The sequence below is a fragment of the Pituophis catenifer genome, unplaced genomic scaffold (assembly GCF_029215685.1).
Source record: "Pituophis catenifer annectens isolate HBS135680 unplaced genomic scaffold, rPitCat1.0.hap2 SCAF_2, whole genome shotgun sequence".
Classification (NCBI taxonomy): Eukaryota; Metazoa; Chordata; class Lepidosauria; order Squamata; family Colubridae; genus Pituophis; species Pituophis catenifer.
The window spans coordinates 7131170-7153319 of NW_027256882.1; the positions used below are offsets into that span (position 1 = coordinate 7131170).

General features: G+C 42.5%; 1 protein-coding gene across 1 annotated transcript; it reads left to right on the forward strand.

Annotated features, from left to right (window-relative positions):
* Positions 1-4215: 4215 nt before the first annotated feature.
* On the forward strand, positions 4216-19587 carry LOC139309273 (vomeronasal type-2 receptor 26-like). Its single transcript, XM_070933327.1, has 6 exons — positions 4216-4433; positions 5119-5410; positions 6486-7280; positions 15880-16086; positions 16201-16327; positions 18677-19587. The coding sequence occupies exons 1-6, from the start codon at positions 4216-4218 to the stop codon at positions 19585-19587; spliced, it is 2550 nt and encodes an 849-aa protein (XP_070789428.1).
* Positions 19588-22150: the final 2563 nt, after the last annotated feature.

Here is a 22150-nt window from a genome sequence, read left to right on the forward strand (position 1 = left end):
GAGGCAGAGAATAGATGGGGGTGGGGCCAGTCAGAATTTTTACTACCGGTTCTCTGAACTACTCAAAATTTCCGCTACCGGTTCTCCAGAATTGGTCAGAACCTGCTGAAACCCACCTCTGAAATAGAGGGTTAGGATTACACCACCACACTGAATGACTTACGTGTCAAACTGATTATAAGGAGCGCTGTCGAAAAGCATCATTGTCATATGCACTATTTTTGTTCCAGTGGTGATCATACTAATGAGATGGTCTCCTGGCCTGTAATAGCTCCATGGTTTTTTTCTACTCTGGTGCTTCAAGTTCAATGGGCACTTCATCCTAAACCTCCCAGAAATTGGCTGGACTAGAAGGATCAGAAATAGAAACAGAAGATCCATAATTCATAGGTCTGAATCAGTCCCCTTCCTGTTTCTAAGAAAGAACAAGAAGAAGAGTTAGATGAATTCAAAGCATCTTCACAATTTGGAAATTCTAGTGGCTTTCATGATTCAGAAAGAGACAAACCAAGCTTCACCTGGAAAAGACAGAATGTATATTCAGTAGCATAGTCACTACCTGTCACAAAATCTGTGGCACAATGTGTGTGACTGAGGTATTTATCCTTTTCTGATGCAAGATGTTGATTCTGTCTGATGTTTACCTCAAAGACGATCACTGGAGAAGTAGCAGAAGACATCAGAGGCCAGAATTTTGAAAATTACAGAGAGAAGCAACTTTTCCTCTGGGAAGACCAAGCTTCTTCAGGGCTCCATTTCCAGAGGAGTAAAAAAAAGAAATCTTAGTGAAAAATCATAGCTCCATCCCTGGGGGCATTATTCTGTAGTGGTTGTGGTCTTTTATTGCAGGTCTTATCCAGAAAGTGATGATGGACAACGATAGTTCAACACCCAGATGACTTCTCCTGTTTTTCCAATGTAGCAACTTGTCTCCAGAGACCATTGGGAAAGTTTATCCATCCAGAGTTATGGAGTTTGGTGATATTCTAGGTTGGTGGCACTCTCTTCTAATGCCAATTAATTAATCAATATTTTGAACCCTGTCTAATGTGAAGAGTTGGGCCTGTTTGTGATTTTCTTTTCTGTTAGATATCCATTTATGACTCCTGATTACTTGTGACTGAGGAGAAGTTTTATTTCCTTTTTTTATTCTAGAAATATCAATTTTTTGGGATGAGAGTTGACTAAGAGCAGGAAAATGACACCCTGTGTGCGGACTGTTCCATTTTCTTAATAGGGAGAAAGTTATAGAGTGGAATTAACTTTTTATTTTTTCTCTCTCTCTTTTGTCCTTCCGTATTTGTTTAACACACTGAGAAACTTTATATTCTGAAGCTTTTTAAAAATTTTACTAGACACAAAAAGGACTGCTATGGCAGCAATTCCCACAGCATGGTCCATGGTGTCATCTGATTTCTTGCCATACCCTTCCAGAAACTGCTTTAATAGCAATCGCAGCGACTTCGATATAAGTCGAAGCGACTTATATACCACTTCACAGTGCTTTACAGCCCTCTCTAAGTGGTTTACAGAGTCAGCTTATTGCCCTCAACAATCTGGGTTCTCATTTTATTGAACTTGGAAGGATGGAAGGCTGAGTCAACCTTGGGGTCCCTCTTCTTTTTCTTGTGTATGTAGTTGGTTGCCCCTTTGGCCTACCCATGTCTGAGACAACCCCAAAGATTGCCAAGTACTCGGTGAGTGTGGTTAGGAGCTCCTTTGTTCCTGATGTCACTGAGTTATTTTTTTTGTTCTTTTGTGATTACATTTCTTACCTGGAGGGAAAGGACATTGATATGTATACCAGTGGTGGGTTGCTCCTGGTTCGCACCGGTTCGCAAGAACCGGTAGTAAAAAAATTTAGTAGTTTGGAGAACCAGTAATAACATTGGCTGGCCACGCCCCTGAACCAGTCCCCAGCCCAGTCGCCGCTTGCTTACCCCGCCCACCTGATTAGAGGCTTTTTTTTTAACTTTTAAAAGCATTTTTTCTACAACATCTTCAGCTGAAAAAATGCTTTTAAAAGTTTTTTAAAAAAGCCTCTGATGATCGTGTGGCTCAGCTGGGATTTTCAGAGGCTTCTGAAAACATTTTTTCTGCAATCTCTTCAGCTGAAGAGGTTGTAGGAAAAAAAAATCCCTTTAAAAGCCTCTGGTGATTCCAGCATATTTGCCTCATTGTCAGAACCTTCTAAAAGCATGTTGTCTTGCAATCTCTTCAGCCCAGGAGGTTGTAGGAAAAAAAATCCCTTTAAAAGCCTCTGGCGATCCCAGATGACTTGCCTGATCGTCAGAGGCTTCTAAAAACATTTTTTTCTGCAACCTCTTAAGGTTGTTAAAATAATGCTTTTAAAAATAAAAATAAAAGTTGGCCACGCCAACCCAGTCACATTACCCCCAAGCCACACCCACAAAATAAGCCACGCCCACAGAACCGGTAGTAAAAAATTTTAGAACCCACCTCTGATGTATACCTTGTCCTATAAGAGTTAACGGGGGGGGGGCGGGTTGAGTGAGAGAGTGAAGCTGTCAGGAAAGGTAGAACCACCCTGACTGAGACAGAATGTGGCTCATTCTTTATGATAATCAAAGGTTGTCCCACTGTAGGGCCTTAGGCTTCTACTCACAGTGCCTGGCTACCAGTGTCAGACCTGGAAGCCATCTTTCTACCTTTCAGCCATCACACTTCAGGCCTGCTACAAATTCTACTGTGGGAGAATGGTAGGGGGGATTGTATAGACTGAAGAGGATATGTAGTCAAAATAACATTCTTTCTAGAAAGTCAAGGCCTGGAGCTGTGCTGAGAAGAATGAGGAGGTATCTTCTGTTCCAGAGGGTACCTGATTGGTTCGTGTGGTGGACATGTGGGTGAAAGGCAAGTTCTTGAACATTCTTTTGGGTAAGGAAGCCTTCAGATTCAGGTTTTCCCAGATGTGCCAATATCTAATCAAAATTAGCTTTGAGGAACCTCAAGCCTTGGAGTTTGATTTCGTTGGGGACTTCAGGTTCCAGCTGTTATTTTGAATGCCATGTTGATGCCTAACAAGTTTGCTTTCTGGACTTTTTGGTTTTTCTTTGAAGATGTTTTGCTTCTGCATCCAAGAAGTTTCTTCAGTTCTGACTGGATGGTGTGGAATGCAAAAAAGAATGCAAATGACTAGCTGTCTGTGAGGAGTATAAATCCTTCCATTCCCCAACATCCAATCATAGCTGAAGAAGCTTCTTGGATGCAGAAGCAAAACATCTTCAAAGAAAAACCAGAAAGTCCAGTTGCCTCTTGAAAAAGCACCTTTGGGACAACGGTGACTGAGAAGCTCCATTGACATGTTCCTTATATGGGTGTAGAACTATCTTTCTCCTGCATCACTTTCTGGAGATGCCCTGAGAGGAAGGACAACAACAACGACAGAACAATGTCTCTGTAGATGGATCTTGGGTTAGTTCTCCAGCTACCCCTCTGCACATGGAGCTCTGGAAGAAACTCAGGATCCCCAGAGGAAATAATGCTTCTCACTGTGTGTCAGGGTTCCGATGGATGCCCTAATTAAATCATGAGCCTCGAACCAAGCTTCAAGAGAAATCCAGTTATTTATTCGGAGCTTCATGTCAGCACGTTCCAAGTGAAGCCAACTCTGACCCCATGTAATTTATGGCCGAGACATGACCCTGTTTCTCCCCTCCCCCCAGGATGTGTCATCAGTCACATTCACCAACGGAGCAATTTTGCGGGTTGTCGAGATCACTCCCCTCCAGCCACTGTGGGTAGCCCTGGGAGACAGCCTTGAGAGAGATATGTCTGGAATGTGCTTTTGGTTTTGGCTGCCATTCTGTTTCGTTGTTTTCCCATCCTCCTTGCCTATGGCAACTCGAGAGCAGGCCAGGGATGCTTTGGGAGTTGACATTGTGATTATTGCCATCCTGATCTTTGAAACTTCTTCTGCTATTCCTCCAGTGACTGCCCTTGTTGTAAACATCAGACTGAAGCAACATGGAAGGGATCTTGCATCACAAATATAAATGCCTCTACCCATGTTTTGCACAAGACTTAAGGAAGGCAGGGGCTGTGTTCTGGAATGTACATTTCTCTCCTTTCCAGGTGATGCTTGGCTAGTCTCTGTCTTAACTAGGAAGGTCCCTGGCAATTCCATCTTGTGAGAGTGCTTTGAACTCTTCTTGCTTTCCTTGTTTAGAAACAGTAAGGAACTCCCTATGAGTTATGGACCTCCTGCCTCTGTTTCTGATGCTGCTAGTACCCCACCCAGTGTTTGGAAAGCTTAGAATCAAATGTCAACTGAGTTCGAGGCACCAGGATGGAAAAAAACCATGGAGCTATTACAAGCCAGGAGACCATCTCATTAGTATAGTCACCACTGCAACAAAAGCAGTACATCTAAGGTTGCCTTTCAACATACCTCCTTATGATCAGTCTTATTCGTAAGTACTTCAGTGCAATGCAGATTTAATTCCTCTTTTTCTTATTCACTTACTACTATATTTCAGGACCTGTCTAGTTCCCCGTATCATTTAATTTCCATGGCTTTTCTCTTTTGTCGTATTTTGAGGAAAAGACTCAAATCCAAACATGAGGAAATAAAAACCTTAAAGAATCCAGATTATTTTCCTCTTCTCATTCAATCCTGGGATCTTCATTTGAATACCTATTTTTGTTCAAAGAAAATATCGAAAGAGTTGTAGTTACCTCTTCATAGACCATTTCTATATTTTAATTAGCTGCCTGTTGATATTCAATGCTTGATCCTTACAGGGATAGAGGATAGGTTATTATTAAATTTGATTTTCTGGTTAAGGTATGAAACACCGTCTTTCTTTTAAGGAGGTTCTATTTTAATAATTGAATTATTTTTTCATCCTGGTTACTGCTTATTTGCAGTACTGCTGCAAATAATGGTGTATTTGTGATTCTTAACCCTGGTGGACTGTCTCCATCCCATCTTCCCAACACTCGTACAAATTAAATTTTGACGATCATTTCCTCTAGTTTTAGATTTGTATTTGTTAAGATTTCAGTAGGCTTATGGAGACAAAGAGGATTAAATTGGGGAAAAATGTTCTTCCTGCTGCTGATGAATATAATAAATGGAACATTTTTCTTTTACAGTAGGTTATCTTTTGATATATCAAAAACACTATGCTTCATTTTTGCCATTCAAGTGATCAACAAGAATCCCCAGCTCCTGCACAATCTCACACTTGGCTACAATATCCATGACAACTATTTGAACACACTTGGCACTTCTGATGCCTTGCTGGACATGCTTTCTACTGGACAAGATAATGTTCCAAACTACAGATGTGGAAGGAAGGACAACCTCTTGGCTATTCTTGATGGAGCTTCCAGAGACATCTCCTTCCAGATGTCAACATTAGTAGGACCCTACAAAGTTCCACAGGTTTGTGTTTGCATTTTTCTATCTGGTAATGTGATTGGAGTTGTAGTGGGTGAGTGATAGATCTATCCATATCTCACAGAACTCAAGAGCTGCTTTACATCATGGCCATTGTAGATGCCATAGCTATGGATTGTTATCCACGGTAGGGAGATCGAAGCAGCCATATTGTCTCATGATACCATCCCCACTGTTTTGGGGGCATCTGTTTCATACTTGTGAAGGTGAGGTTTTGTATCCAATCAAATGGTTTTCTGTACAAAATGAAGGTGAAGCAGTGTTTGGAAGCTCATATTCTGTATATAGTTCTAGCCAAAATAATATTTTTTTTCAATGATGAAACTAACATAGAGTTGTGAAAAGTCCCCCAGTTAGTTAGCTTACTGACAGTTGGTATCTTATGGACTCCTAGTGTCTACTATCATTAATTAATCTCTTTTAAATCTTGGTATGATGTCTGTAAATTGTATGGATGATACAGAAATATGATTTGCATTCTTTATTCTTATTATTTTTACACAATATTTTTCTATTTTTCTACTGTTTTAGAATAGATAGAATAGAATTTTTTATTGGCCAAGCGTGATTGGACACACAAGGAATTTGTCTTGGTTCATATGCTCTCAGTGTACATAAAAAAAAAGATACGTTCATCAAGAATCATAAGGTACAACACTTAATGATAGTCATAGGTTACAAATAAGCAATCAAATCATATTAGGAAATAGTTAATATAAATCATAAGGATACAAGCAATAAAGTTACAGTCATACAGTCATAAGTGGAAGGAGATGGGTGATAGGAACGATGAGAAGATTAATAGTAGTGCAGACTTAGTAAATAGTTTGACAGTGTTGAGGGAATTATTTGTTTAGCAGAATGATGGCATTCGGAAAAAAATATATAGGCTTGATAATGTTCTGTGTTTTATATTCAGTATGTTGATATTGCCTAATAGCTAATCAACAATAAACCAGTCTAATATATTTATGGGAACTGAGTTGCATTTATTAAAAACTTTTAATTTGGACTTGATCAAACCCCAAACTTAACACTTCACTGTTTATTGCTTTTTCAGGTCAGTGATATACCTGTTTCAGAGGCTCTGAGTGAAAAAAGTCAATTCCCTTTTTTCCACCAGATCTTCCAGACAAAAGGGATCGAGTACTCAGGAATAGTTCAACTACTTCTCCATTTCAGATGGACCTTGATTGGTCTCTTTGCTTCAGACACAGAAAACGGAGAGAATTTTAGGAGGACATTTACTCCTTTGCTTGTCAGGAGTGGAATTTGTGTTGTTATATCACAAAAGTTCTCAGCAACTGGAAATATAGCACCCCTCACTGATGCTCTCTCTAAATGGAGACAAGTCAATGTCTTTGTTCACTTTATAGAATATGTTTCCCTGGCAGAGAGAATTCTTCCTTTCCATTTAGCACTTAGACATTTCTCAGGACCCATTGAAGGGAAAGTATGGGTCATGACAAGCTTGGGACAATTGAATGCAAAAAGGCACAGACTTTTCAAATACATCCATAGTATTTGGACCTTTGCTTTTCAAGGTAAAAACAGGACACAAGATTATGCCTTTGAACCCAACCTCTTTGTGGAACGACAGTTTAAAGATCAGTCTTTTCACTGTTTTTTTTCAAAGTCTGTCTTCTCTGTCAAAGGCCGGAAAAGATGCACCCAGAGAGCACCATTGGACACTCAAGAGAGAAAAAATAGAAAACGTGTGATAAATAACCAGCGTGTTTACAATGTAGTTAAGACTCTGGCCCATGCTTTGAATGCTGCATATTCCTCTAGATCAAGAAGGAGAAGGAAGGAGGATAAAGAGAGTTTGGTGGCTCTAAGGCTACAACCATGGCAGGTATGGTTTCCTAACAAGGATCCATTCAAATTTAAAATCCAATGTGCAAGGAAGGGAACCATCTCAGCTTACTTGTGCTATTAAAGTGCTTACTTGTGCTATTAAAGTGCTATTAAAGGCCATCAGGTTTGGCCAATCTATTTGCTCAGGTATAATTTTTCCAAAGAATGGGTACTAGTGGTGGGTTCCTCCCAGTTCGGTCCGGTTCAGCCGAACCAGAAGCGGTGACGATATGACATCACCGAACCGGTTCTCTCCCCCGCCCTCCCATCCCCCCACCCACATTATTCTTACCTTTTATTTGGTCCCACCCCCAATCTATTGCTGCCTCCTGAGTCCCAGCTGATGACTAGAGGGAAAAAAACTGTTTAAACTCTTGCCGCGGGGCTTCAAAGGGCCATCCTACAGCTGATCAGTGTTAAAAGCAAACAAATGAGTTGGGTCGTAAGTGTGAGGACTGGTCGTAAGTGCGAGGACCTTCCAGAAATGACTCTGACCAGCTAGCCACGCCTACCTAGTCACATGACCTCCAAGCCACACCCACAAAATAAGCCACGCCCACAGAACCGGTAGTAAAAAAATTTAGAACCCACCCCTGATGGGTACCATGATAGATAAATGTTGATAGGAACACTGCTATTTTTACAAAGGATGTATGCATTTTTAAATACATTTCTGCATATATGGATTTGGACTGATAAAGAGAACATTTGCAGTTGCAGGTTTGAACTGTGGGGTCCTTGATGCTCTCTGAGCTTGGTGGTTTTCTTGAAGACATTTCATTACCAAAATAAGTAACATCAGTTATTTGCTATGAGATGGGCAACAAATACATTCTATGAATGAATGAATGAGTGGATGGATGAACGGACGGATGGATGAAATAACCAATCAATAAATTTATCAGTGCTACAAGGGAGTGCGGATTGCTCACCTTTTTTTTTTTTATTTGATTTATATGCCACCCTTGTATATACTACCTTGCTTGCCCTGTCTCTGCTGATGGGAATAGAGTTATTTATTTATTTATTTATTTTATTCAATTTATATACCGTCCTTTCTCCTAGTGGACTCAGGGCGGTGCACAGCCAGAACTAAAACACATACCAAATACAAAATTTAAAATTATTAAAAGAATTACATACTTTGGCCCAAATTTAAAACAATTCGAATTAAAACCCATTGACAAATTAAAAGCTAAAAAACTAAAAAAGACTAAAAAAAGACTAAGAAAAGCGGTGGAGGTTCACGCCAGCCCTGCTTGATGGAAAAGAAAAGTTTTCAGGGCACGGCGAAAGACCCGGAGATCCGATATCCTTCCTATCTCCGGGGGCAGATCGTTCCAGAGGGCAGGAGCTTCCACAGAGAAGGCCCTCCCCCTGGGGGTCGCCAGCCGACATTGCCTGGCTGACGGCACCCTGAGGAGTCCCTCTCTGTGGGAACGTACTGGTCGGTGGGAGGCTATCGGCGGCAGAAGGCGGTCCCGCAAATTCCCAGGTCCTATGCCAGAGTTGATGGCTCCTAGATTAGTTGTAACAGTAAGATACAGCTGTTTAGTGCCTCGTTTGCCAAAATTTTCCTTGAATGGGATATTGGTTAGTTCTTGATTGCTGGTTTATTGTTAATCTTGGTATTAATCTTGGCTAGTCTGGGCTTTGATTGCTGGTGAAGTGTATTAGTCTTTCTGTTCCCTTTTTGATTGTGTCTTTTGAATGGTATTTAGAATAGAATAGAATAGAATAGAATAGAATAGAATAGAATAGAATAGAATAGAATAGAATAGAATAGAATAGAATAGAATAGAATAGAATAGAATAACAGAGTTGGAAGGGACCTTGGAGGTCTTCTAGTCCAACCCCCTGCTTAGGCAGGAAACCCTACACCACTTCAGACAAATGGTTATGTAACATCTGGATATCATTTAGATAAGCAGAGATCAACCTAGTTTAACATATTGCCTAGTTTGACAATGAAACTTCTGCAAGAAAACAACCAAGCTCAGAGAGCACCAAGGATTTGTAATTAGAATTTTAGAATGTTACTTTAACAAGTAGTTAAAGTAACAAGAGGAGCCTGAGTGGCGTAGGAGGCTAATGCCTCCTACTAAGGCAGCATTTAACATCCAGCTGCCTGCAGTTACTGCGAGTTCAATTCTCACCAGGCTCAAGGTCGACTCAGCCTTCCATCCTTTCTAAGGTGGGTAAAATGAGGACCAGGTTTGTGGGGGCAATAAGCTGACTTTGTATAAAATATACAAAAGAATGAAGGCTATTGCTTAACGCATTGTAAGCCGCCCTGAGTCTCCGGAGAAGGGCGGCATATAAAAATAATAATAATAATAAAAAAAAAACAAATTTCAAGGCACTCCTTTCTCTCTGCAGGAATCCTACTTAAAGCTTCTCACTATATATTCTCATTAATATTCTTATTTAGCTTAAAAATCCTCATCCATTGCATTAGTTTTCTTCTTTTAGAGAATTAAATCATCAAGATAATTTTAAATTTTATACAGGTAGTCTTCAATTTATAACAATTCATTGAGTTATCATCCAAAGTTACAACAACATTGGAAAAAAAGTTTGTTTAAAGTTAGTTTAAAATTTCATTGTATTTATGTCTGATATGCAGTGTGGGTTCCAGACAGATGAGCTGTATTCAAGAATTGGTCTAGCAAATGTTTTGTATTCTCTAGTTAGTAGTACAACATTACCAGAGAAGAAGCTATGCAAGATTAGGTTAACAACTCTTAATGCCTTTTTGGCAATGTTGTTATAGTGTTAGATCTTTAGAAATAAGTACTCCAAGGTCCTTGACAGAGTGAGGGTCATCTACAAGGTCATGTCCATCTAATTTATATTTTATGTTTTGATTTTTTTTTGCCAATGTGCAAGACAGAGCATTTGTTGGTTGAGATTTGAAGTTGCCACTTGTTAGACCAATCTGACACATAGTCAAAGTCTTTTTGAAGGGTAGTTGCATTGTCGGTGGTGTTGAATAGTTTAATATCATCAACTAAGAGAACATAGCTGCTTTTAATATGATCACAAAGGTTATTTATGTAAACTATGAAGAGTGTTGGACCTAAGACACTGCCTTGGGGAACACCGCTATTAACATGTACAGGATTTGATAGAGTGCTTCCTATTTTGACCACTTGTTGTCTGCTTGACAAGAAGGCAGCTATCCATTTATGTAGGAGTCCAGAAATGCCAGAGGATTTTAGTTTTAGAAGTAATTTGTCGTGTACCACTGAGTCAAAAGCTTTACAGAAGTCTATGTAAACTGTGTCTATTGCTTTGCACTGATCAAGACGTGTAGTCCATATGTTTTTGCAATGTAGTAGTTGTAGATTACAGGATAATTTTTTTCTGAAACCCAATTATTTGTTAGAAAGCAGGTTGTTTGTCTCTAGGTGGAGGGTAATAGATTGTTTGGGTTTTTTTTGGTTTAATTTATATGCCGCCCTTCTCCGGAAACTCAGGATGGCTTACAATGTGTTAAGCAATACGTTAAGCAATAGCCTTCATACTTTTGTATATTTATACAAAGTCAGCTTATTCCCCTCACAGTCTGGGTCCTCATTTTACCTACCTTAGAAAGGATGGAAGGCTGAGTCAACCTTGAGCCTGGTGAGATTTGAACTTGCAGTAATTGCAGACAGCTGATGTTAATAACAGTGCTTTAGTCTGCTGCGCCACCAGTTAATGATTGATTCCATGACTTTGCAGGTGACACAACATAAAGAGATTGGTCTGTAAGTTTCAACTAGGCTAGGGTCTCCCTTTTTGAAGATAGGATGATATTTCCAAATTTATTATATTCAAAGCATATCATATTTTATCAACCCTATCTATCTCTATTATATATATATTTATTTATTTATTGCAATTTATATGCCGCTTTTCTCCTGAGGGACTCAAGGCGGCTTACAAAATGACAATTTCCGATACAAATCACAGTAAAATAAAATTAAAATCAACACCCCAATTAAAACAGTTTAAAATTATAACAGTGTACATCCAAACGGATCAGTTGAGTTGACGGAAGAGCCACGTCTTCAGCTCGTGACGGAAGGAAAGGAGGTTGGGGGCTGTCCTGAGCTCGGTGGGCAATCCATTCCAGAGGGTCGGGGCTCCCACAGAGAACACTCTCCTCCTGGGGGCCGTCAGCCAACATTGTTTGGCCGATGGCACCCTGAGGAGGCCCACTCTGTGAGAGCGCACGGGATGATGGGAGAGCGGCAGGAGATGGTCTTGCAAGTACCCTGGGCCTAAGCCATGAAGGGCTTTATAGGTAAGCACCAGCACCTTGAAACGAATCCGGAACGCCACTGGCAGCCAGTGCAGCTCATGCAGGAGAGGTGTTACACGGGAGTATCGAGAAGCCCCTGTAATTACCCGCACGGCTGCATTCTGGACTAGCTGGAGCCTCCGGATGCATCCCAAGGGCAGCCCCATGTAGAGGGTGTTACAGTAGTCTGACCTAGAGGTGACGAGGGTGTGAGTGACCATGGCAAGGGCATCCCGGTCTAGAAAAGGGCGCAACTGGCGCACAAGATGCACCTGTGCGAAGGCCCCCCCTGGTTACGGCCGTCAGATGATCATCCAAGGACAGCCGAGAATCCAGGAGGACACCCAAGTTGCAGACCCTATCGTAGGAAGTAAGGGTCTCTCCCCCTATCACTAAAGATGGAACCTCCAGATCCCGGGATGCCGGCATCCACAGCCACTCAGTCTTGGAAGGGTTGAGTCTGAGTCTGTTCCTCCGCATCCAAACGTGCACCACTTTCAGGCAGTGGGACATCATGGAAAGGGCATCCCTAGGGTGGTCAGGGGTGGAGATGTAAAGCTGGGTATCATCAGCATATTGATGATACCTCACCCAAAACCACGAATGACCTCACCCAGCGGTTTCATGTAGATGTTAAAGAGCAGAGGGGAGAGAACCGATCCCTGAGGCACCCCACAAGTGAGGGGCCTCTGGGAGGATCCCTGACCCCCCGCCCAAACAGACTGCAAGCGACCAGAGAGGTAGGAGGAGAACCACTGTAAAACAGTGCTTCCTATCCCTATCCCCCTGAGCCGCTGCAGCAGGATACCATGGTCGATGGTATCGAAAGCCGCTGAGAGGTCAAGAAGGACCAGGATGGAGGAACAACCCCCATCCCTGGCCCACCAGAAATCATTTACTAGGGCGACCAATGCCATTTCCGTGCTGTGACCATGCCTGAAACCAGATTGGTAAGGATCGAGGTAGTCTGTTTCCTCCAGAAATTGAGGGAATTGCTGCGCCACCACGGACTCAACAACCTTCACTAAAAAGCAAAGGTTGGAGACTGGATGATAGTTGTTAAGAATGTCAGGATCCAGGCTAGGCTTCTTAAGGAGGGGTCAAACCACCGCCTCTTTGAGTGCAGCGGGGAAGACCCCTTCCTTTAATGAAGTGTTGACAACAGCCTGGATCCAGTCTCCAGTCACCTTTCTGGCTGCAGAAACTAGCCAGGAGGGACAAGGGTCCAATAAACACATGGAGGACCCCAGCCTACCCATAATCCTGTCATCCAATGAAACAGGCTCAAACTCAACCCAGATGTCCCCATCAAGACTAGCCCCAGTCTCCTCAGCGGACTCTATCCAGTCAGAGTCCAACCCGGTCCGAATCTGAGTGATTTTATCTTGCAGAAACTGTTCAAAATCCTCAGCTCGGCCCTGCAAGGGATCCTCCCTCACTCCCTGATTAAGGAGGGAGTGCGTCACTCTAAACAGGGCTGCTGGGTGGTTTTCTGCAGATGCAATGAGAGTGGCGAAATAATTATGTTTTGCCACTTCCATCGCCACAAGATAAGACCTAATGTGGGTTCTTGGTTGTGTTTGGTCGGATTTGGATCGGGAGGACCTCCAACCACCCTCCAGGCATCTTTTCTGATGCTTCATTTCCCTGAGCTCCACAGTGAACCATGGAGCCACCTGGGATCTGTGTCAGATCAGAAGCCGCAAAGGCGCGATTCGATCCAGGGCCCCCACTGCAGCTTGTTCCGAGGCTGCCACAAGGGCCTCGGATGAATCGTGGGCTAAGGAGGTGGGAAATGACCCAAGCTCCCTCAGGAACTTTTCGGGTTCCATCAGGCACCTGGGGCGGAACCATCTTACAGGTTCCGCACCCCTGCGGTGGGGGATGGCGGTGGGAAAGTCCAGCCTGAGGAGAGAATGATCGATCCATGACAGAGGGTCGATAGATAAAGTCCCCTCCCCAGGATCATTTATCCACTGTCCAGAGAGAAAAATCAGGTCGAGTGTGTGTCCTCCAATATGAGTTGGGCCCTGTACAATCTGAGTTTGGTCCATGGCCATCATGGAGGCCATGAACTCCACCAACTCAGATGTCTCACCAGCTGACGGCAGGTTGAAGTCTCCACAACCAGAAGGTTGGGGAGTTCCACCGTCAATTCGGCCAGGACATCTAGTAGCGCAGGCAGGGCTGAGGCCACGCACCTGGGGGAGAGGTACGTGACCAACAGCCCTGACTGAACTCCAGGGTCCCATTTCAAAAGAAGGGATTCATACCCGCCTATCTGAGGAACAGTGACCTCCCTAGGAATAAGACTTTCCTTAATAACTACCGCCACTCCTCCGCCCCTCCCCTGGAGTCGCAGCTGGTATAGTATCCAGAAACCTGAGGGACATAAATCCACAAGAGGGACACCACCCTCCGGCCCCAGCCAGGTCTCAGTGATACAAGCCAGGTCCGCATCCTCCCCGTCAATAAGATCTCGAACGAGGAGGGCCTTGTTCACCACGGACCTGGCATTCAAGTACACCAGCCGGAGTCCAGGGCTCCGCACTCCATCACCGTTGGGGGAGCAGGATGAGCTGAGGGGGCAGGAGAGCGCCACCGCTTGAACAAAGCAGGGGTGCTCTCCAAGCCCCTCCTCTTGCCTCCCCTGCCTCTCCCAACTATCACAGGGATTGGAAGACCCCCTCTCCACTGAACCTCTTCATTCCCTCCCCCTCCCTCCTCCCCCCACATCCCTCTGATGGGCCCAATTGCTGAACCATAGGAGCCGCCCCTAGCTCATCTCTCACCACCCGCCTCCCGGGTCCCCTTAAAATTTGGTTAAAAGCCTTAATTAAAAAAACCCTCAGACCGCGCTTAGAGGCATGCCACCACTCGGGGTTCCAAAATCCGTCCTTGAGGTAGGCCTTCGGTAGATCCGAAGGCCATGTCTGCGAGAGGGGGGCATCTCGCAGAGGGAGAAGGGTCGCCGAAGTGGAAGCCAGAATAAACATGAGAGGTGGATATAAGACAGCGACAGGGAACCAAGATGGTAAACAAGAGGGATAGATATGATAACAAGGTAGGAGTAAACCAGGCCGGCATAACCACCACACTCTCACAGCGGTGGAGGAATCCAAAAAGCTGCAGCGAATAGGTCCAGTGGATGATAATGATAATATAGAGCAGTAGATGACCAAGAACTAATGGTTATTCAAAACTATTCAGTTTTATGAGAATTTGAATACAATTTTAAAAACTTTATCCATTTAATTATTACATCATCTAGTCCTAAATTGACTAGCTTCCTAATCATCACATCAGAAAGTAGTTTGTTAATACTTTGCTAAAAACAAGTTATATCACTGAGATTCCCACTATCAATTAAGGAAATGTAATGATACGTGGAAATGACCTTGTGGATGGTGGAAGGGAAAATGAGACTTTCTAGAAATGATCATATAAGGCTGCTGGTGGTGGGGAAGCCGATAGCTGTATAATGGCAAAGGACAGTCATAAAGGATCCTTCCAATTTTTCAGGCTGTAGAATAGTTGGTGAGATATTTGTATTTTCAGGCTTAGAAAATTCTGTTAATGTAATATTAAATAATGTAGAATTAACTCATCTGGTCATGTTTTCCATCTGGTCTACTTGGGAAACATTAGCCTGACAACTTTCTTTTTGACAAATCCATACTTTCTGGTAATCACCCTATTGTTCTGAAGGAATTGCCACAAAGAAAAGGGAGTCTAGATATTCTCCAAAGCACCTAAAGTCAGGACAAGAAGCAATAGATAGAAACTAATCAAGGAGAGAAGCAACCTAGAACTAAGAAGAAATTTACTGACATTTTAGAACAATTAACCAGTGGAACAACTTCCCTCCAGGAGTTGTGAATGTTCCAACATTGGAAGTTTTTAAGAAGAGATTGGACAACCATTTATCTGATATGATATAGGGTTTCCTGTCTGAGCAGGGGGTTGGACTAGAAGATCTCCGAGGTCCCTTCCAACTGTGTTATTCTGTTATTCTATTATTCTGAATTCATGAATAATCTCTTTATCTATTTGTGCAATTTCCTTGTCATCTGCTCTAGAATGTTCCCAATAATTGAAAAAAAATATGATGTTTTGCCAACATATATTTAGTAAATATATGATTGACAAATTTTGCTGAACCTTTTTTTTTTTTTTACTATTGAAGATAGTGGCGACATTTGTGCTCCCAACTAAGAAGTTAAATAACTGTAGAAGAAAGACTTATATCTGAAAAGATCACAGAAACCAAGTTTTCTGTTTTTAAAATTCCTGGATTTTTCAATTCTAGTTCCACCCCTTTCTGGAGAAGAATCAATTTTGCAATCTTTCGCAAATGAAAATATACCTGGACAAAAATGGACGTCTAGCAGTAGATCTGAATATCATGACTTTCGTGGTTCTCCTCAAGAAGGATTCCGTCACGCTGAAACTGGGAAGTTTTGAAAAACAAAGACTTGTTATCAACCAAGAACCTCTTTCTTGGCTAAAGAACAAGGTGGGTGAAATTCTTTTCTCTGTTTCCAAACCTTTAAAGCCCATAAAGACCACATTTTCCATAGATGATTATGTCTACCAATTTTTCTTTGGCATTCCTTGTTTTTCTGCTCAGTCTCTTCCTCAGTCCAAATGTGTGGAAAATTGTCAACCTGGATTTGTCAAGCAGAAGCGAGAAGGAGAACCAGTTTGCTGCTACGACTGCATTCCTTGTCCAGAGGGGACCATCTCAACTCAGGAAGGTGGGTGACACCAGAGAAAAGGGCAAGTTTTGCAAAAGTGGATCCATCCAAAGCATTTTCATGAAAGTGAAAAGACAAATTGAAGCTCTATTTTTTCTTGTTTATTTTCAAGCTGCACAATTTCTTTTAGAAAGGAAATAATAGCAAAAACACCTTGAAGGACAAGTTGGGAAGAGATTGGGCAAGCTTTAAAAAGGTAAAGATAAAGGTTCCCCATGCACATATGTGCTAGTCGTTCCCGACTCTAGGGGCCGGTGCTCATCTCCTTTTTAAAGCCAAAGAGCCAGCGCCGCCCGAAGACATCTCCGGGGTCATGTGGCTGGCATGACTAAACGCCAAAGGCACATGGAACGCTGTTACCTTCCCACCAATTTCTACCTATTTTTCTACTTGCATTTTTTTATGTGCTTTCAAACTGCTAGATTGGCAGAAGCTGGGACAAGTCATGGGAGCTCGCCCCATTACGCGGCAGTAGGGATTCGAACCGCTGAACTGCCGACCTTTCGATCAACAAGCTCAGTGTCTTAGCCACTGAGCCACCACGTCCCTCTATGGGCAAGTTTTACTACTTTACAATACTACTTTACTGTCTCCAGAAGTTGTGGATGCTCCAACAGTGGAAATTTTAAAGAAGAGATTGGACAACCATTTGTCTGAAATGGTATAGGAAACTTGAGCAGTGGGACAGCAGGTTTCCTGAGCAGGGGGTTGGGCTAGAAGACCTCCAAGGTCCCTTTCTACTTTGATATTCTCTTATATTTTTAGTTTGGATGTATCTGGCCAGGAATACATTCTATGGTAGAAATATTGTATTTCTACGATACGATACTGTCAGGTGTGCTTCCTTCAAAGTCCAGGAAAGAATGACCCAAACTCCATGATTTATAGAGAAAGGTACTTTTACTAGAAAATGAAGTGAACGCAACGAAGGAAAGCTGAAATTAAAGCAAAAGGTGCGAAAATTGCATATAGAAAGCATCCCCTCCCACTGTCCATTGTAAATCATCCAATCCAAAGGTCTCCCAGGGGTCAGGTGGAAGCACGTCTGGCAGCATCATCAATCAGGAATGCCATGATCGTTGACCCGACGGCAGCTTCAAAGATTCAGTTTCGTTTCTTCCAAAGTCCTCCAGCACGCTTTGTTGTGGCTCCGTTACCTGAGCCTGTGTCATCGGCAGGAGAGGACTCCAAGAGTGAAGGAGAGGAGTTGGCAAGGCCTCCCTCTCCAGGACCCTCCTCTCTGGCAATGCCTTCAGTGTCCGCCGAAGGGCAAGAGATAGGGCCGGGGCCAAGCACGTCCATGCAGCCACAGGTGGAAAGTGATGAGGGTAATGAGTCTCGGCAGTGTCGCAGAGATAAATGCGTGCAACAGAAGAAAAGGCGTGCCAGAGATTAGGCTGAGTCACTGGACCACACCCCACAGGGTATAAAAGGGGGTGAGGTGGCCATTCAGACTCTGTGACGGACAAAACTAACTACTATTGAGTCACATTGCATCTTTGGAAACAACATTATCAGCCTTGGATTTATTTTACAAACTGGACAATTCTTGACTGTATGTATTTTGTTTATTGAGTAAAGTTCTTGGCAAGCAGCTACTGGATTGCTGCCAAGTGTCTTATCAGAAGAATTGGTTGTCTGCCAGTTTATTTAACCCCCAGCTGTATGTTTGTGTGCGTGTGTGAGATGGGGACAGAACACGCTTTTCCACCCCAGGCCCCCTAGCTCTCCCCCCTCCCGTTTCTTATGGCAGCCAAAGCAATAAAAGCAGAGGCTGACAGATACAGTAGAAATATCAAGTCCTTTGAAATTTGAGGAGTTGTCTTAGGTCCATCTTCTGGAAGCATTATTACAATGCACTTGGGACTCTCCTTGAGGATCACTAAGAAGGTGTTGTTAGTCCACAATGAGATGGTATGGACAGAAGGGTGCACCTCATTACACTTATAATACCACTGCTCTCAGTAGCCATATCAGATTATTTATAGGATTAGCTTTCTCTGCCAGCCAACCATATAATACAGAATAGGTATCTTCCATGTCCAGTATATTAAGAAGTACCATCTGGAATAAGGAGGTATGTCTACAAATATTAACTGGTTCTAACTCTAATAATAGTTCTGCACATTACACAGGAAACAATTCAGGTCTTTTGAATTTGAAAACAATTGAATTTCCCACTTTCATAGAATTTATATATATTTTAGAACAATGATATCTCTCATCTTTGTCTGTGGAGATGTTAAGAATTGCATTTTGGAACATGCCCCTGTTGTCTAAAAAAGGTATTTCTTGAACAGCCGAAGAAGAGAATGTTAAAAAAAAATATTGCTTTTTGGTTTTCAACAGATATGGAAAAATGCACCAAGTGTCCAGATGATGAGTATCCAAATGAAGACCGAGTCCTGCGTATCCCTAAAGTTATAACCTTCCTGTCTTATGAAGAACATCTGGGCATCATCCTCGTCTCTCTTGTTGTATTTTTTTTCCTTACCACAGGCCTCATTCTAATCATATTTATTAAATATCTAGAAACCCCCATTGTCAAAGCCAACAACCGAGACCTCTCTTACATCCTTCTGGTCTCCCTCTTGCTTTGCTTCCTGTCTCCTTTTCTCTTCATTGGTCAACCAAGGAAAGCCACCTGCCTTCTCCGACAAACAGTTTTCAGCATCATCTTCTCAGTTGCTGTTTCTTCTCTCTTGGCCAAAACAATCACAGTGGTGCTGGCTTTCCTGGCCACAAAACCAGGAAACCGAGTGAAGAGATGGTTGGGGAAGAGCTTGGCCAACTCCATCATCCTTTCTTCTTCTGCTGTCCAAATTATGATCTGCTCCATCTGGCTGGGAGTTTCTCCCCCATTCCCTGATGTTGATCTCCACTCTCAACCAGGAGTGGCCATCCTGCAATGCAATGAAGGCTCTGTTGTCATGTTCTACATCACCCTCAGCTATCTGGGCTTCCTGGCTGCCATCTGCTTCGCTGTGGCTTTCCTTGCCAGGAATCTCCCTGGGGCCTTCAATGAAGCCAAGCTGATCACCTTCAGCATGCTGGTCTTCTGCAGTGTCTGGATTACCTTTGTCCCTACCTACCTGAGCACCAAAGGGAAATTCATGGTAGCTGTTCAGATCTTTTCCATATTGTCCTCCAATGCTGGGCTGCTGGGCTGCATCTTTATCCCCAAGTGTTACATTATCATTCTGAGACCAGAACTGAATACAAAGGAGTATCTAACAACCAGAAGAAACGTGAAACTGTGATACAGAGGAATTTCCACTCTCATCATATTCCAATAGACCAAATTTAAAAAATGGTCCAGGCTGTTATCCACTCATCATCAGCAGGACAATGTTTTTGCTTGAAATAATTTGGCAAGATGGCTGGTTGATAATGTACAAACATAAAATGGCTACTAAACTCTTTTAAGCAATCAAGGAAGCATAGCTTTCTTGTTTCCTAATCCCACCTGAGACCTGAAATGCCATATCCAGCTATTTGAAACACGACACTTGTCCAATGGGAATCTTATGGATATTCCAGAAATTATTGGTGGGAGAAGGCTTTAAAACTTTGATTATTTTGGTTTTATCACAGTTTATGGAACTCTTTGTAGGGTTGGATCCAAGATGACAGCGTCATCAGTATAAGGAATGTAGAGAGACAACTCCCAACCAACTTAGGAAGAGAAAAATTTGGATCATGTAACTGGTCACCTAAATTAACATATAGAAGTTAAACTAGAGAGGACCTACAGAATAGGATGATTGAATGTTTCATGGATGTGGTGTGACAGAGGCAGATATAAACACTCAGTCAGAAATTGGGATAATTCATACGTTTCTATTTTTTTTATATGGATCCTGAAGTGATATCTAGTGGACATTGGGAGATGAAGATGGATCCTGGCCTGATCTAGGAGACCTGATTTCTGGCTATCTTGCCCATCCTTTCACTGAAATTGGAATAAGAAAAAGGAAATGCTTTATAGCAATAGCACTTAGAATTATATGCTTCACAGTACATTTACAACCCTCTCTAAGTGGTTTACAAAGTCAGCATATTGTCCCCAACAATCTGGATCCTCATTTGACTGACCTCAGAAGGATGGAAGGCTGAGTCAACCTTGAGCCAGTGAGGATCGAACCCCTGGCAGTACTGCATTCTAAGCACTGTGCCACCACAGCTCCTACAAATTGTAGAGTAGAAGAATAAAGGGCCTGAATGTCCCTTGATTTTATTTCTCCAATGTACAGCTGACCTGAAAAAGAATGAAAATATGACATTAACATTGCACAGTAGTGTGATCTGCTTTGCTTGCCACACCATCTCATCTGGTTTCTGCAAATCAGGAGTTCAATGCTAGTAGACTGTGTGATCTGAAACCTCCAGGTTGGAGATCCGGTTGTCAACTTTGAAACAGATCGAACCTGTGGTGGCCATTTTCTTCATTTCTAAGCTTGACACACTTGGGGGGAGGAGAGAGCTCTGGAATGTCAGACCAGAGATCAACAACTTACTATCTCGTGGGAACCAAAGTCATCCCAACAGGTGCTGGCCAGAGTCTGGAAGAGATTACCAAAGAGATGCCAGAACACCTAATTGGAAAATGTGACCTGTGACAAGGAGGAAGGGAGCTGTCTATTCCTTAATTATATTGACAGTGCTGGGATCAGCCAGATTTTGCTTTCAAACCTGCCGATATGATGTCTATAGAGATTCTCAGTCATCCAGGTCATGGTTGTCTCAAAGGTGCTTTTTCAGGAGGTATCTGGACTTTCTTGTTTTTTTTCTTTTGAAGACATTTTGCTTCTCATCTAAGAAGCTTCTTCAGCTCTGACAGGATAGCTGGCTGCAAGGAATATAAATCCTTCCATTCCCAAATATCCTGTCAGACCTGAAGAAGCTCCTTGGATGAGAAGCAAAACGTCTTCAAAAGAAAAAAACAACAACAAGAAAATCCAGTTGCCTCCTGAAAAAGCACCTTTGGGATTGCCAATATGATGTACTCAATAAACCAGTCCTTTGAGAAAGCTGAAAGTCTTGGAGTGCTGAATTGGTTGGGTTCATTAATTGGAACCTTGACACTGATCTTACTTATGGTTAGCAAGGATGTAGTGGAGAAACCCCTTGTGAATTTTATTTCATTGTTTGATGTGACTTTGCTATATATTCCAGGATTCACATCTATATAGGAGGGAAGGGATGAGCTTCTGCTCTATAGACTTTCAGCTTTAGGTAGATACAAATATTGTTTTGTTTTGTTTTGTTTTTTTAATTTTGATTTATATGCCGCCCTTCTCCGGAGACTCAGGGTGGCTTACAAGGTGTTAAGCAATAGCCTTCATACTTTTGTATATTTTATACAAAGTCAGCTTATTGCCCACACAAACCAGGTCCTCATTTTACCTACCTTAGAAAGGATGGAAGGCTGAGTCAACCTTGAGCCTGGTGAGAATTGAACTCGCAGTAATTGCAGGCAGCTGGAAGCTAAATACTACCTTTAACAGTAGCATTAGTCTGCATTAGTCTGCTGCGCCACTCAGGCGCCACAAAATATTGTGTTGATTGGGGACACTAGAATGCAACCACTCCAATGCCTGGCAAGTCTTGCTGATCTGGGAGTAAATTCCTTTCTCCAAAGACCCATTGGTCAAAATGATTTTGGGGGCTGAAACACAAGATGATTTACAAGGAGGTAGATTAGTCAACAGCCCCAAAACTTGTTTTACTACTTTTAATGGGAGACCGGTGTGATGTAGGAGATGACCAGGTTGAACTTGAGGGAGGGGTCAAACAGATCATCAGTCACGAGTCCCTTTGTGC

What these genes read in the sequence shown, in the direction of transcription:
- LOC139309273 (XM_070933327.1), top strand. Translation starts at nt 4,216, where the DNA reads ATGGACCTCCTGCCTCTGTTTCTGATGCTGCTAGTACCCCACCCAGTG. An exon ending in CCTTATGATCAGTCTTATTC is followed by an intron (nt 4,434 to 5,118) that starts GTAAGTACTTCA and finishes TTTCTTTTACAG; the next exon opens with TAGGTTATCTTTTGATATAT. An exon ending in TAAGGCTACAACCATGGCAG is followed by an intron (nt 7,281 to 15,879) that starts GTATGGTTTCCT and finishes TTTCAATTCTAG; the next exon opens with TTCCACCCCTTTCTGGAGAA.